At 45.2% G+C, this 15,662-nt stretch overlaps 1 protein-coding gene and 1 long non-coding RNA gene across 5 annotated transcripts in view; one reads left to right on the forward strand and one right to left on the reverse strand.

The window, feature by feature from the left end:
- Positions 1 to 907: 907 nt before the first annotated feature.
- LOC119088907 lies at positions 908 to 3,497 on the reverse strand. The gene is made up of 2 exons (XR_005092663.1): positions 3,044 to 3,497; positions 908 to 1,546 (listed from the first exon to the last, which is right to left on the reverse strand). It is a non-coding gene; the product is annotated as an uncharacterized LOC119088907 (long non-coding RNA).
- Positions 3,498 to 6,771: 3,274 nt separating this feature from the next.
- Klf7 (Kruppel like factor 7) overlaps positions 6,772 to 15,662 on the forward strand; it is an 87,559-nt gene continuing 78,668 nt past the window's right edge. For 2 of the 4 annotated variants that reach the window (XM_028886682.2, XM_028886683.2), the window contains exon 1: positions 8,222 to 8,792. In XM_028886682.2, the coding sequence (XP_028742515.1) occupies positions 8,691 to 8,792 (102 nt within the window). In that variant the 5' untranslated portion in view covers positions 8,222 to 8,690. Of the gene's footprint in view, positions 7,123 to 8,221; positions 8,793 to 15,662 lie in introns of those variants that run through there. The other 2 variants (XM_037210340.1, XM_037210341.1) reach the window with 2 other exon arrangements.

Genomic DNA, 15,662 nt, shown 5'->3' on the forward strand with positions numbered 1-15,662 from the left:
AAGGGCCTCTGATACTGTCCCTAGATGAGGAAAATCGGTCTACAAGGTTTAGTCATAGTGCCTTAACCCTGTGCCTGCAGGGATTAACTGAATCTAATAAAGCAAAGGGTGGATGTTCCCAGTGCCTTGTTTAATTCCTAAGGCAGAGACTACGAATTGTCTATCTACTGTCTAACACTGGTGATATATCTGTGTTTTCCATATTAATTTCAACCCATATCCTTAGCAAAATATGTTAAGTTGGACTGAGTGTTTTACTAAATAGAAGTAGAATTACTGATTGAATTTCAATGACTCTGTTCATTCTTCATTAATGCTTCTATGGTCTAGTTTTTCAAACTAGACAAGTGACTGATGATATTGATTTCCATAGGAATCATGTCATAATGGTGGCATTAAACATCTAAACATAAGGCTTCAGCTGGATATTCTTGGCCATGGGCTTTTGCTGAATTCTTGAGTTCCTTACTTTTTCTTCATGGTATATGAAGTTTTGTTAAGCAATAGGTCACTCATGTTGGAGGGAAAAGCAAATTGACTTCCTAGCACACATCTACTACCAGCAATGTACCTAGTCATCCTTTTACCCAATATGTATGATCCAGTCCAATGCAAGCCTCCATATTCTGTGTTAGCTGTGGCATTTTATGTTAAAACATATGTTCTCTTAAACTATTACCCACAGAATTCTGAAACATTGAAAACAGAGGGATTGGGTTACAGCTTGAAGCAATATCTGTAGGCTATTTGCTAAGAGCCCTTGGTTAATTCAATCAAGACCATTTTTTTTTTTTTTTTTTTTTTTTTGCCAAGCATGTTCAGAGTTCTCAACATGTCAGTGTCTCAAGACTGAACCCATATAGAAAGTAAGGTCCACGCTAACTAAACTCAGAAGGAATAAGCAGAATTTAAAAAAAAATATATTTTTTATTGACAATAGCAATCATGATGGTCAGAGTGGCCATTTTCCTTAAGGAGGCACATCTTTTCCCAACAGGCTGAGCAAGTGGGATGCCAAAGTCTAAGGAGAAGGTGAGCATAGAATGAAAACTGAGAGAGAGATTTAATCTCTAGAAATATTACTCTGTGCGTGTGTGGCGGTTTGAAGGAGATATTTCTGAGGCTGTGCTGGAGGAAGTATGTAGCCTGAGAGTTTAAGGCTGCACCATACTTCTGTCTTGTGCTTACAGTTCAAGATGTGAGCTCCCTGTTTTGGTTCCTGCCGTCATGTCTGCCACTTGCTGCAATGTTGTGCTGCCATCATGGACTCCGACTCTCTGGGACCGTGAGCCAAAAGTAAACTCTTCTATACGCGTTCTCGGTCACAGTGTTTTGTCACAGCAACAGAAAAGTAACTAATACAAGAGTTCAGAGAAAGCTGATTTTTTCCTTGACTTTGAATCACAGGGACCATCTTCTCCTCTCCTCTCTCTGTCTTCCATTTCAGTCATCAACATTTAAACCTTGTCTTCTCAGTTTTCAATCCACCTCTTGTCGGAGACTCTCGCTTACATGATGAAACCGCAGAATGCTGCCTAATTTCACACTTTATTTTAATAAAGAGTGTGAAAGGAAGGAAGTCATGAGAACTTGAAAGTATTTTTAAAATTTTTATTACAATTATTAATGCATACTAATTAGACACATTAATGAGTTTCGCTGTGATAGATGCACGCATGGAAAGTATTTATGAGTGGTAAGACCCTTTGTAAGATGGTCCCTCATTCAAATGGTCCTCATTACTACTCCCCTTCTCCAGGAGGACAAAGACAATATAATGCAAATACATTCAATTCTGTTGCAAAGTGAAACAGCAGCTCTCGCAAGAGGTATGGGGGTTCATAATGCCGATGAAAGTGAGGTCAGGAAAGCCACTGGCAAATGAGGACTGCAGAGTTAAACTCAAAATGCAGGCAAAATCAACAGGCAAGGTAACTGTATGGTTGCAGCGGAAAAAGAATACTTCGAAATATGGAAGAACTGAGACCTTCCAAGGTAGGTGTGAAGTCTCACATTTTTACAAAATGACCCCCTCTTTGATTATTCTGTAAAAGCCTAATATTAGACCAAGTGACTTAGGAGTTGAGTAGTTCCTCCCACCCATTGTAAGGTTTTGTGTGGCCTGTGTACTGATAGCAAAAGAGGATGTAGAAGAGAGAGCATGCCAGATTCATCGAATTAAGCAGTTATGTGTCAGATGAGGCTCTTCAGTAGGAAGGACCAGAGGGAAACTGCATTTTTGTGCTTAGGGTTGCTGAAGAACGAGCAGCTGTGTGGAGGTCTGACTGGACAGAGGACGCATGACCTAACAGTGACAAACTGAGAAAGTAAGCCAGGCTGCTGCTCACAGGACACTCGCAACGTGAGGACCTCATCAAGGACAGTAGGAAGTCACAGGGTGACTTTTTTTTTTTTTTTTTTTTTTTTTTTTTTTGCCACAACTGCAGGGGAGTAAGAAGCCAGGGTAACCCAGAGAGGCCTTGCTTCATTTTCAAGCTACTCAGCACAGCACAGTGTCATCCCTTGAGACAGTGTGTGCAGATCCCAGACAAGTGCTTCATTATTTCACAGGCAAAACCAAGTGAATAAAACTGTGATGTGTTATTACTCCATTCCATAATTAGCACAAAGCTGTACAGAAACACACTTTTTTCTTTTGCTCCATACCACATAGAATAGGTGTCTTAAGACTTTAAGACTTAAGATTTAAAATTTTTTTTTAATTTCTTTTTTGAGAATTTCACATGTAAGCACGATGTGTTTTGATTAAATATCTCTCCCTTTCTCCCTCCTACAATTTCTCTCCCAACTCCTCACCATCATTCCTTCCTCATTTCATCTTGGTTTTAAAAGCCACAGAGTCCACTTACTGCTACCTGCATTTTAGTTTTAAATAAAATTCCGAACAAACCTTTAATTGAAAAAAAAAAAAATGTTGCTCCTCAATTCAGTCTCTGTTTTAAGTAGATTTCCCTTGAGGAAGCTCTACCCGGCCTAAGCACAGCAGGGCAAGGCATTCATGTATTAACGAAGCTGAACTTACCTGGTGGCAAGGCACACCTTAGTGGCATCTTCGAGGGATGTGTCTGTATCGGCTACTTCCTCGTCATCACGGTCCAATGCTCACCAACAACTTAAGGGCGGAAACGCTTATTTGGGCTTATGGTGTTGGAGAGCTGAATCCATCACAGCAGGGAAGGTAGGAGGAGGGCTCTGTCTGTGGCAGCAGGACCATGAAGAGAGTTGTCACATCCAGTGGACCATGAAGCAAAGGGAGAAGGACCAGACCCAGGCAGTGCATTAAAGACCCCACCACTGGCTAACTACTTTAGACAGCCAGGCTTCAACTTCTAAAGGCTCCACAACCTCCAAAACAGTACCATCACCTGGGGAACCAGACATGCAAAACCACAAGCCTGTGGAGGACATTCAGATTTAAACTGTCTTACCTACATATTCAATTAAGAAGTTTTTAAGATTTATTTTATGTGTATGAGTGTTTTGCCTACATGTATGTATGTACACCACTTGTGTGCCTGGTGCCTGCAAGGTTAGAAGAGGGCATCAGATCTCCTGGAAGTGGAGTTATAGAGGGTTTTGAGCCACCATGTGGGTGCTGGGAATCAAATCAAGGTCCTCTACAGGAGCAGCAAGCACTCTTAACCACTGAACGACCTCTCCAGCTCTCTCCAGCCTCATGTATAAAAATTTTATTATTTATTAAAATATTCTCATTTCTGAATTCATGGGTTACTATTATTTACTCTTGGGTATTCCCTGTGGTATCACTTCCAAAGTATTTTATTTATTTATTTAAAGCAGAGTCTCACCCTGGCTAGGCCGAACACACAGAGGTTCGGCTACCTCTACCTCCAAAATTTTGAAATTAAAGGTATACACCACCACACCTGGCCATTATTATTGGAAATACTATCATCAGTGTTCTCCAAGACAATGTTTACATAGGAGACAGATTTTGGAGTCAACTTGGAGCGACATCTATATCTGAATTTGCTCCTGGTACTTAATAGACATGAAATAATGAGCAAAATACACACATTCTCTGAACTTCAGTATCTTTAAACAGATCAACACACCACAGAGGTAAAGACCTGACATGAACAACTGTCAGATGTCAGATACTGAAAAGGCATTCAGTATGGCAGTCATTAAAAGTGCAGATTATTTTTGTTCCCTTGTGATCTTATTGTTGATTATTTTGCATATTGGGATATTTAACATGTGCTCTTGCAATGTGAAACTAAGATTTCTAGGCTATTAAAAAATACCTAACAAATCCTAATACACAAGGAAGCCCATTGTGAGTTGTCTGTCCGCAGAGTCCAAGAGACTCCCAAAACAATATAGGTTATTTCTGTTGACCTTGGTTGCCTCTTGGAGGCTGATGGTAGGCCCCTATTGCTGAAAACACACTTCAGAGGTTGGATCCAGAGGACTCGAGCTAGATCTCATCTGGAAGACTCCTCCGGGAGGACTAGTTTTCAAAGCACCAGAAAGCACTATGCAAGTGTTCAAGAGAGGGAAGCAACCCTACCTAGCTGGGATGCCTATAGCCACAACAACCACCATGGTGTGGTAACCCTAGTGGCATTCAGCTTGGTGGTAATCAACAGCTTTCTAATTGGACTTAAGGCCCCTTAACAGGAGGAACTCATGCCTGGTACTGGAAACCTAGACAACTACCCAGGGCTAGGGGGGTCATGGATCTTTGATGCAAGCCTCTGACTGCTGCTTTATTGGGCCGACTCTCCTTACACCCACAGGTGTCAAAGGAATGTCTCTTTTTAATAGACAGATACCATAACAGAAAACTACAACTGGTCATAACTCAGAGAAGAAGGAATCTTGAGATGCCCAGCCTCAATTGCTATATCTACAACAAAACTCCCGCACTTAAGGCTCAGGAAACATCAAGGAAGAAGAGGCAGAAAGAACGTAAGAGCCAGAGGACCAGGAAATCTGTTGTGAGGTTGCGTCTCCTAGAAATGACAGGGAGCACCACCCATTAAACCTCAAGACTTGAACAAGCACAATACCAAAAGACATGCCAACAGGGAAGGGGAAAATCTCACAGGGCTCCACCCCGAGACAAAGAATGCTGAGAGAGAGAGAGAGAGGGAGAGAGAGAGAGAGAGAGAGAGAGAGAGAGAGAGAGAGAGAGAGAGAGAGAGAGAGAGAATGTCTCCAGAAATGAGTTTCCTGTTAGTTAGCCAATTCTAACTGGTCAGCTCTAAAATCATATACATACAAGCAACATTAAATGGACTGAGCAGGTTATATTTGTATATTTAGACATATATATGTGTGTGTGTGTATGTATATATAAATGTAACAATAACAAAAAAAGAGGCCATGGATTTGAGAGGGAGGGGGAGGGGACATGGGAGGAGTTACAGGGAGGAAAGGGAAGTGAATTTAATTAAAAATAAAAAAAAATAGTCTAAATATGATGAATGTTGAAAGCATCCCTTTTGGAGTACTTTGTTGTATACATCTCTTAGAATGAATTCTTGAATGTCCTGTAATACTTTGAAATAGAACTCAAAATGCTATTTGTAAGATTTACTTTGTACAACTTCGTGGAACATGTTTTTGTAGGTTGGGTATCTGAAAGTTCCATGGAGAAAGCATCAGTGGCAATCCTCCAACCCGCTAGAGCAAATTTTATAAAAACATCTTAACCTAAAACCAAGAAACCCAATGTTTTGCCAAGCAGAGCCTCATGCAGAAGTCTTATACGTCAGGCACTCATGGACTTGAAGCTCTGCCAGGTCACTTCCTGCCTATCTGACCATGGTCCACTTAAATCCTAAGCCTGGAGATCTTCATCTATTCAGTCAGAATAATGAGAATCCCTATGTTGGGGTTGTCCTGAAGGTCAAAGGAGATATTATACACATAGAGCATAATGTGTGGTAACTATTTACAAAATTTTCAAACTCAAAAGTCAAGATATATTTTGTTCAAAAACAGTAATAAGCTGGGTGTGGTGGAGCACATCTTTAATCCCAGCACTCAGGAGGTAGAGCCAGGCAGATCTCTGAGTTCAAGGCCAGCCAGGTCTACAGAGTGAGTTCCAGGAAAGCCAAAGCTACAAAGAAAAACTCTGTCTTGAAAAAAAACCAAACCAAACCAACAAAACTGGTAATAGTAAAAATACAAAAATTAAATTCCCCTGAGCCTTGAACAGCAAATTATGTGATCTTGCCTTGATGTTTGCCTCCTGTATCCAAGTTCTTTTTCTTCTCTTATTCCTCATGAATACATCTTCTGGCCTAGAATCTCTCAATGGATTTCTGCCCAAGCCCTACAAACAGATAGTGTTGGAGGAAGAGTGGAGAGTGTGACGTCTCCTATCAAATTAATGCAAGGGCTTGCTACCTTGCATTCTTTTTCAAGAACCTGGTCTGTTCCCTATGGAGCCTATTAGTTCAGATACTATTTAATTTCCTTGCTTAAAGCCTGGAGACAGTGACAGCTAACATTTAGTACCTCTAATGGTCACATACTATGCTAGGTGAATTGCAAACAGTATTTTGTCTTTTCTAACAAATCAAGGCAGAGATTTGCATTCTTGCTCCCGTGATGGGTAGGCAGAAGCCTGACTGCCATTTGCTCAAGTCATGCGGCCAATCAGCGTTCTTGCAAACAAGACATCGATTATACAATTAATTTTGTTAGTTTGACCAGTAGAATCTCAGGCACTGAAGGGTAAATAAACCAGCTTTTCTTCAATCTTATAATTTGTTTAATTTCCTTTGGAGAATGGGGAACTTTTGTTTTACAGAACAAAGTCAATATTGTTATCAACGGATGGGAAAGGTATGGAGTCAGTGAAATTGTGTTCTTCCATTGAAGGTACAAGTTCCTTGTCTCTAAGTACCGGATTCTGCAGTCATTCCGAAAGTAGTCCAGCTTTCGGTGTATTTTGGATAAGCTTGTACAACACTAGCCATTTAAGGTCAAGCAATTGGGCAACTCTTAACCACGTGGACTGCGCAGGTTTCCATCTCAGAGTTTGCAGAATCTCGACATCTCTAGAGCCCTGCACCATCCCAGCTCTGTCTGCACGACCCCAGGAAGATACTGGATAAACCTCGTGTAAGGATCCGCTAGCTAGCTTGCCGCTCCAACCTGCACCCTAATTCTACCCAGGCTCCCTCTCTTCTCTTTCACGCACACTCAAGGATGCTGGGCACCAGTTCCCAAGCTAGGTCTATGTTTCGGGTCAGAGGAACTGGGGAGGGGGGGGTTTGGGGGGGTGGCGGTAGGCGATCGGCGGCGCGCACGGAGACGCGCGGGCCGGGGCGGGGACAGCGTACGGCGTCGGGGGCGGGAGCAGGCCGCGTCTCGGAGCAGCTCCTTTGTTCTCTGCCATTGTGAGGCACTTCCTCTTCTGGCGCTGCATTTCTGCACCCTATGGGGAATTTGGAAGGGGCTTTTGGGGTTTACTTTTGGGTACGTGACGCTGTCCTGAGCTTGGCCTCTCCCTGGCTGCCCTCCTTCCCCATGCTTGGCGGGGAGGCCGAGTGCAAAGAGCCTCTTGCCCCCGACGGCTGCGCCGCCGCTCAACCGGCTGCTCCCGCAGGAGGCACCCCAACCCAGCACCGGGGATCGCACCTCCCGATCGGCCACCGCGGCGACCCGTTCCCTCGGATCCGCACGGGGTCCGGGCACCGGCGGCTCGGGAGAGCCCCGCAGCGAGGGTCGGAGGCCAGCGCGCAGCCCGAGCCGGGTCGCTCCGGCGTCCCGGGAGCCAGCGCTAGTGTCGCAGCGGCCCTCCCCGGCGCGCTCGAGCTCCCCGGCCGCCCGGCGGCCGCCTCAGCCCCCTTATATAGCCCTCTAAAAATAGCTTGCCTCGCACCGCCTTGTAAGGCAGCAGGGAGATCCGCAGCGCGCCAATCGGAGGCCGCCGTCGGGGCCAGGCCCCGCCCCAGGGCCCGTTCCGAGTGCCGCATTGGTCCTCAGTGACTTCATGAGCCCCCTGTTTACCTTACATGGTCACACGCGGCCTAATGGACGCCCTCCTCCGAGATCCCACGGCTGCGCGCAGAGCCGGGTGGAGGGAGGGAGTTTGGGGAGGGGGGGGGAAGAGCAGGAGGAGGAGACAAGAGGGGGGGGCGGGGGGACTACAAACTAGCGAGGATGGGGTGGGGGGTGGGGAGGGAAGGGAAGGGAAGGGGTGGGGGGGGGGAGGGAGAGAAGCGATCGCGAGAAAAAAAAATGCAACCTCCCAAAATAAAGAGCAAAGATTGCATTAGGAGCGAACAGCGCTGCAGATATAGATGGCAGCTTCGTGTCAGTGAGTTTGCGTCCCCCTGCCTGATCCACGAGCTGGAGTGATTAGAGCCCTGGAAGGGAATTGTTACTCCCGTGAAGTCCCCCTTTCCTGGCAGTCATCTGCACTGTACACGCTGGATCCCTCTCTCCATCCACCCCGCTCACTCTCTCCTCTCTTACCTCCTCTCTCTCTCCTGCATTGATTTTTTTCCTCTCTCTCTCCCTCTCTCTCTCTCTCTCTTTTTTTTTAGTTGACTGAAACAAAACAAAACAAAAGGGCCACTGGATGTCTGCCTTCTTGGGGGGTGAGCCAGACAGACTGACAAACAAACAGACCCAGCTGAGCTCGGGGGAGGGTTTCTCCTCCGGTTTTGCCCGGCAGCAGCAGCATGGACGTGTTGGCTAGTTATAGTATATTCCAGGAGCTACAACTTGTCCACGACACCGGCTACTTCTCAGCTTTGCCATCCCTGGAGGAGACCTGGCAGCAGGTGAATGATTTAAATTACTTGTGTAAATCGTGTTGCGGCGGCGGCGGCGGAGACGCAGGGGCTGCGTTGGTGTGGGCTTTGAGTTGAAATTTTTTTTTTCTTATTTTCTTTATTTTCATTTTTTTTTTGTCTGTGTGTTGTTTAAAATGTTTTCTGAAACCATCATAGGCGCTTACCTCCCCACCCACCCCTCGCCCCTTAGGGTGCTGAGCTGAATCGGTCCTAGCTGCCTGCGTTTCTGTCACCAACACACATCCTTGCGCACACGTTGTCGGGCTCACCGTCCCCCAGCAGAGACCTGCTGGCGAACTTCTGGGGGTTTATTGGAGCCGGGTGGGAAGGTGGTTGAGCAATGGTTGACAGGATGCCACGTTCCTAAATTCAGGAGTTCTGACCTTTTGGGTACTTAAATCGGATTCATCTATTTCAACTGGTGCCGAGGACCGTCAGTTGCGGGGGTGTGTTTGGGGGGGACGGAGTGTTTTCCCCAGTTTTTTAGCGAGTGTCAATAAAGAACAGGAGCTTGATTTTTAGATTAGAAGGTGAGCTGAATGTAGAAAGAGAAGCCAGGTGACAAAAGATGCTTCCTGGCTTAAGTATATGTACAAGGAAGATGGGAAGATGTAGCTGTCTTAGGCTGACAATGCATTTACATTGTAGGTTCCCCAGCTAACGCCTCCAGAAAGAGCAGCCAATACTGTGTCCTTGTTTTTCTTTTTTGTTTGAGGTGCCTCTCAGGTTAGCACTACCTTGGACAAAGGGTGGTGGTGGTGGTGGTGGTGGTGGTGTGTGCTTCCCTGCTTCTGACTCTGTCTTAGAGGACTAGTTAAGAAACTCCTAGGATGCTGAAGGGTACTGGTGCCCAGTTGGCTTGGCATGGAAGGGAGGTTGAAGCCCGACTGGGGACAAGTTCATTGGGCTTTGTGAAGTGGAATTAAAAAAAAAAAAAAAGTGCTGGTCAGTGGAAAGTGCTGGGTCTGCTGCGGAAACGGTGGTTTTTCCAGCAGCGATTAGGAGCTGCTGAAGGGACATTCTGCAGGGAAGACGGTGGTAGTGGGGGCGGGGCAGCTGGGGAGAGGGGACGCGACGGGTGTTTTCAAAACTCTACTATACGGTGTGCACCGGTGGAAAGTCCAGGAAGACCTTTCGGATTTGAACGCCCGGAGTGTGAACTTGTACGGTCCCTCCAGGAGAAAAACCGCTTGCCCTTGGGGGAGGACCGTGTGCCATCCTATGTGTGCGGCTGGCTGGCTGGCTGCTCGCGTAACTTCTCTCTGCTCAGTGACAGCAGCTTGTTAAGGCTAATGAACGGCTGAGTTTCCCCTGCCAGCATCCAAAGCAGGATTTGCCAGCTTGAGGCTGGGGTGTCACAGTTTGCTGTTTTAGGAAGAGAAGATGTTGAGCTCATGGTATGGGGGAGCCAGTGGCAAAGGCTCGCTCGCTCGCTCCCTCGCTCGATCTTCTGACGGTGCCATTGTTACTAGTTGTTCTTGCTTGGCTAGAAGCTGTGAGTGTTCCTCCAGGTATTGGCCTGTGTCTGTGCAGGGCAGGCATTCCGGTCGGAAGACGGTGGCGGATGCTGTCCTTTGCGAAACACACAGCCACCCCACCGTGCACACATCATGTCTTGGACGCATCCTTTCCTAACAAGACTAGGTCTCGTGGAGGATCTCACTACATCCCTTTCTCCCTTTTTATTTTGCGAGTGTGGAGTCAGCCAAACTCTTGCCAGCATTTCATTTCCCCAACAGTCTTCTTTTCACGCTGTCAGCCCATTGGTGTGGAATCAGTTGCATATTAACAACCGTCTAGACTGGTTAGGGAAGGGAATCTGTTGATTTAGTCAGCCCTGCCCCAGGCAGCCCTTGTTTGTGACTAACTGTTTAGTGTTGGAGGGAAGAAAGTTGGCTTTATTTGTCACAACGTTCCCTGCAGATGAATCACACAACTTTGTTTTGGTTCAAGTTTTCAAGGTAGTGAAGCCTGCTCCTGGGGTGGGGGTGGGGGTGGGGGTGGGCTCTTTAGAGGAAACCTGCTTTTCTAGATCGGCCTAGAGAATCCAGAAGGTACAGCTTCAAGGAAACATCTTCGGCTTGACAATTAAGGGATGTATTAGATCTATTGTTTCCTCAGAAGCCAGCTCTGCTCTTCCTCTCCCCCTCCTCCCCCCTCCTCCCCTCCCTCTTCCCCCTTCTAGAAACCTCTAGCTTAGGTTTTTTTTTTTTTTTATTTTTTAATCGCCCGGCAAAGGAATTCTCACTTCCGTCCTCTTTCTTATTCCTTGCCTCAACTGTCTCCAACTGCCATCTTAAAACCCTTCTCCAAGTCCACATGGAAACATAACTTGTGGGCAAACACTTGTAAACAAGGTACCACAGCCAGGAGTTCTCGGCTCAGGACTCTATGCACAGCTGCTCTGTATAAAGGTAACCAGGACCTGAGTTCATGCTGATGACAAAACCTTTAGCCTTTATCTCTTCCTTCCTCCCCTTCCCCATTCCCCCTTGCTTCTGAGTCTGAGGGGTGGTGGTGTAGTGGTGGTTTTATGCAACTGTTAGTTCACAATTAACCAGATGGTGAAATTTTGAGACTCCTTTGCTCAAAACAGCTCAAGAAGGTTGCTACAAAAACCCCAGGCAGGAGGAAGTGTCCCGATGATGCTGTGGGGTAATCAGATTTTAGAGGTCAAATGAGGAATCATTATTAGATGTTATTCTTAAAGTGAGTAATATACCTGGCCTCGGGGATGTGCGGGGGAAAAATGGAGCTGCTGATAATCTAATTTGGTTTCTAGAGAATGGTTTTGGATGATAAACCCAAGAACATCTATCTGCACATCGGCAAATTGAGGAGGGGCTATTTGTCCACTCTGCTTCTAACTTAGCCTATGGGATAGTTTCCTGTGTCGGTGAGCCTGTGACAAAGACATTGATTGCGACAGATAGGACTATCTTCTGTCACTTTGACATGGATTCTTAGGCAGTGATATTCAACCAGAGTTCCACCTCCCAAAATTGTTGTTGGTGTAATTACAAACCCAAGTGGACAGTCCAGCTGAACAGCAGCTCTCCATCTCCGGACCCTCACGGTGTGCTGAAGCACTGGCCCCAGTAACATCATCTCTGCCCGTCATGTAACTGTAAATCACACCATGCTTCTGCGCTTCTGTGCTCTGTTATTTTATGGGATTCAGCTGACATGCCTCTGAAGGCTTCCCAGCCTTAAGCTCTCTGAAAACTTGCAGGAAATATTTCAAAAGCTGTTGGAACAAAAGTTGAACACAGTCCAGGCTAGGACGGATGCTAGAGTAGGGTTGAGGGTACCATTTGATGGTAAAGCAGGATACGTTCATAAGTCACTAGAGGAGTCGGACTCTTTGAACTGGCTGCTGACTCAGAAAAATAAGAAGCATTTCATATGACACCTTCATTTTCTTCCAGACTCTGCGGGGACTTAGAATTTTTATAGATTCTTTATTCCCGGCATGCTGTTTCATGAGGACAATCCAAGTAATCACAATGAGTATTCTTTGCACTTAACTTTGCTACATGTCATTGAGAAGCATGGCATGTTTACTTGAAAACTCTTATGGAATTATGCTCATTGTTAATGCTGATTCATAATTGGCAAATGGGGTCAATTTCAGGCCTCCCTTTTGCTTGGAGAAAATTTTCCACTGCTACTGGAAACAAATAAATAAATCATAGAACATTCTTCCCTCCTCCTCCTCCTCCTCCTCCTCCTCCTCCTCCTCCTCCTCCTCCATTCCCTCATTGTTTTAAACTAATGGCATACTTGGCTTCTGTAAGGACTAAAGTGTCCCCATAACTCTGCAATTTCATCTTGGTTTCAGGCGTCCTGAAACACTTTTTATGAGGGCTTTTGGTATGAGGCATCTCTAGGGGGAAAACCTACAGAAATGGTTGCCTTCCAAGAACAGCCTCATGGTACCGGAGCTGGGATTTGGTCTGTGAGCCACGTTGCCGCTGCTGTGTGATCTTGCCTCGCGTGGCCCTGGACAGCCAGGTGCCCTCTCAAACAGCAAGACAAAGCAAACTGCTGGATCTGTCCATCCGCAGGTTTGCCACTGTCCCAATTTGCAGAAAACCTTATCATGAATTAGAATTTCTTGGCAACAGCACCACCCTGAGAAATTTGTAGACACAAAGGAGCCTTGGTAACCACGTTAAAAGGATAAAATAGCTGGCTTTTTTTTTTTCTATGTGATTTGTGGTGTTCGCCAGTTATTGTAAATCTATTTCTTTATTTGAAACAGTGTCTTGGTAGAGAGAAAAAAAAATCAGAACTGCCCTGATTCTGAAGACTTTCTTTATAAAGATGTAGTCACTAAATACATGTGGCTTTAAAAATGAGAGCACATGTGAATGCCATCAATCACACGCTTAGCCTTTCTGTAATAGATTCATTTTTATGTTCTTTTAATAGACACATCTTCGTGTGGGTTTAGGGACTCACGCACATAATCTTTCAGTCTACCTGTTTGCAATTTGGTATTTTAAAGTAAGCCACGCTCTCCATGCAGATATTGCTACTACACCTGTCCTCAGTAAGGGAAACGGAACTTACCATTCTTTGTTCTCCATGTATCTCATACCCCTGCTCACCACCGTGAGGGGAGAGGGATGCTGGGGTCCCATCCATTTAAAAGGCAAAGTAGAAGATACGGAGTGACAGCTTTGCCCTGCGATGATTTATGGATGGGCATATTGGAGACCTTAAGTGTTCCAATGTGGCTCTTCTCTCCCAGCCCCCTGCTAGATAGAAATGCCTATTGAGGCTAATTTGCTTCTCCACTTAAATGGGGATAGTTTCGAGAGGGTTGGAATGGAGCTTTTAATAGCCATTCTCTATGACTCTTCAAATTCTCCCTTCAAAGAATTCCCCTTATTTTAGCTGTTAGGGTATAAGCACTACAAGCTTACTTTGTCCAGTCCCGGCTAGCTCATGGTGGTAGGATGCCTGCTCTGATATCGGGTCAGTTAGTTGGTAGGTGTTCCTACCAGGAGTCCCCTTCACTGGACCTATTACTGGTGAATGTATACAACGCCTCCCTGATGCTAGCTCACTTGTTGGAGTTGGAGTTGGAATTTCCTGAAAGTTTAGGACAGCTCCCCAATTTAACATGAACCACACCAGGATGGAGAGGGCAGAGACTTGGTGTCCTACCAATCTCTTTGTTCTCCTGAATCAGCTAAGTGTTTGCTTAGCATAAACAGGTGGAAATGTGTTAGCCAACTCTACCAAGAAAGGATCCAGAACTCTACAGCTACTAACGATACTTAATCATTAGTGTGATATATAACACTGACAAGCTGGAAAATACCACTCCTTTCCCTACATTATATGCCCATTTTAGAACCTCCTCATGAGAAACACATCCTTATTAAGTCTCACTTAGGAGTCCCCCAAGTAAAATACTGCCATTTTTAAGATGTGTACCCGAGTAGTCTTTCCTGATCCTGCTCTCCAGTTACCGTTACTTCGCAGCGGACTCATTTCTGCTGCCTTTATGCAAAGACCCTGGCTTGTCATTTGGTGTGAGCCTAAGAGCTTGGTCTGGTAGTCTGCAGTCTGTCTGTCCCACTTTCCGTTACAGGAACTCTGTTTGCCATACCCATTTGTGCGCGTGCTACTGCAGAATCAGCAGCCACCTTGGGGATATGAGTCCCAGTTGTCCACCTGCTGGAGATGCAAGGGACCTCCCATTCCAGGGGAAAACTGCTCCTGATTGAGCTGGCAATAGACCCAGTGATCCTGTGTGGGATTTTGCTTTTAATAAAATATTCTACATCAAGCCCTATTAAACCTATTCCATGGCAAATATTTCATTTCTTAAGACCTTATTTAAGCAGGCTGTTGTGTTTGAGTCATGCAAAGTTGCATAGGATGCACATTCCGCCCCACAGCAGCTTCATCCCAGAATGGAACATGTTTAATATTAAATAATGCAGAAAAGGTCGCCATTGTAAAAATGAACTCCTCAGTGCTGTTTTTGAACACTGGTCTGTACCTGCCTCTTTTCACCTATGGACTTGTTTATTTAAGCCAGGCTTGAGATTTGCTCAGCTCTATTGTGGGCAAGCTCAGGGCATGCTGGGGGCCGGTGAACAACAGTGTGACTTCACATGTTCGTAATGTCCAGGAAATGGCGTCCATGTGTGTGTCATTCGGAAATGACTTGACGTAATTAAAATAATTAATGTAGAGCCACATGCAATATCTATTTCTGAATATGGATTCATTAACATTTCCTGAGGGTCATCTTGAAAGTCTGGCCTCCAGCTTGTAACAAAGCTAAGAACCTTAAAAAAAAAAAAAAAAAACCTCATAATTTCAGATCTTGAAAGGGCTTCTGGTTTGCTCACCTCTGAAGTACTGGAGTTGAATCACTGTAGATTGTTGAAGCCAAAGGAGGCATTGAGTTCTTCAGGTTCATGTTAGCTCTGATGACTCCAGAGCCCAGCACTCAGACACTTGGGTACGTTTCAAATAACTGCTTATGAATATACTTCAGCTCATTTCTTATCCGACCATTCCAAAGAGACACAAGAAACATCTTTCTTTACCTTGGAAACTGGAACAAAAACAAAAGAAAACAAAACGCGCATGTGCACTCACAAGAACACATACACACACACACACACACACACACACACACACACACACACACACACAGGCATTGCCTCAGTCCTAGAACAAACTATAGAAAATTTTAGGGAAAATTTGTTTAGCTTAATCCTTCTCCCACTCTCAGTAATCTATAGTGATTTTTAAAAATGAAAAAATAGGACCTTTTTTTTGTGTGTAGGAGAGGCAGGAGCCTCACAGTTATAATGGCATTCTTATAAA

Source organism: Peromyscus leucopus, chromosome 13 (genome assembly GCF_004664715.2).
Source record: "Peromyscus leucopus breed LL Stock chromosome 13, UCI_PerLeu_2.1, whole genome shotgun sequence".
NCBI classification, from domain to species: Eukaryota; Metazoa; Chordata; class Mammalia; order Rodentia; family Cricetidae; genus Peromyscus; species Peromyscus leucopus.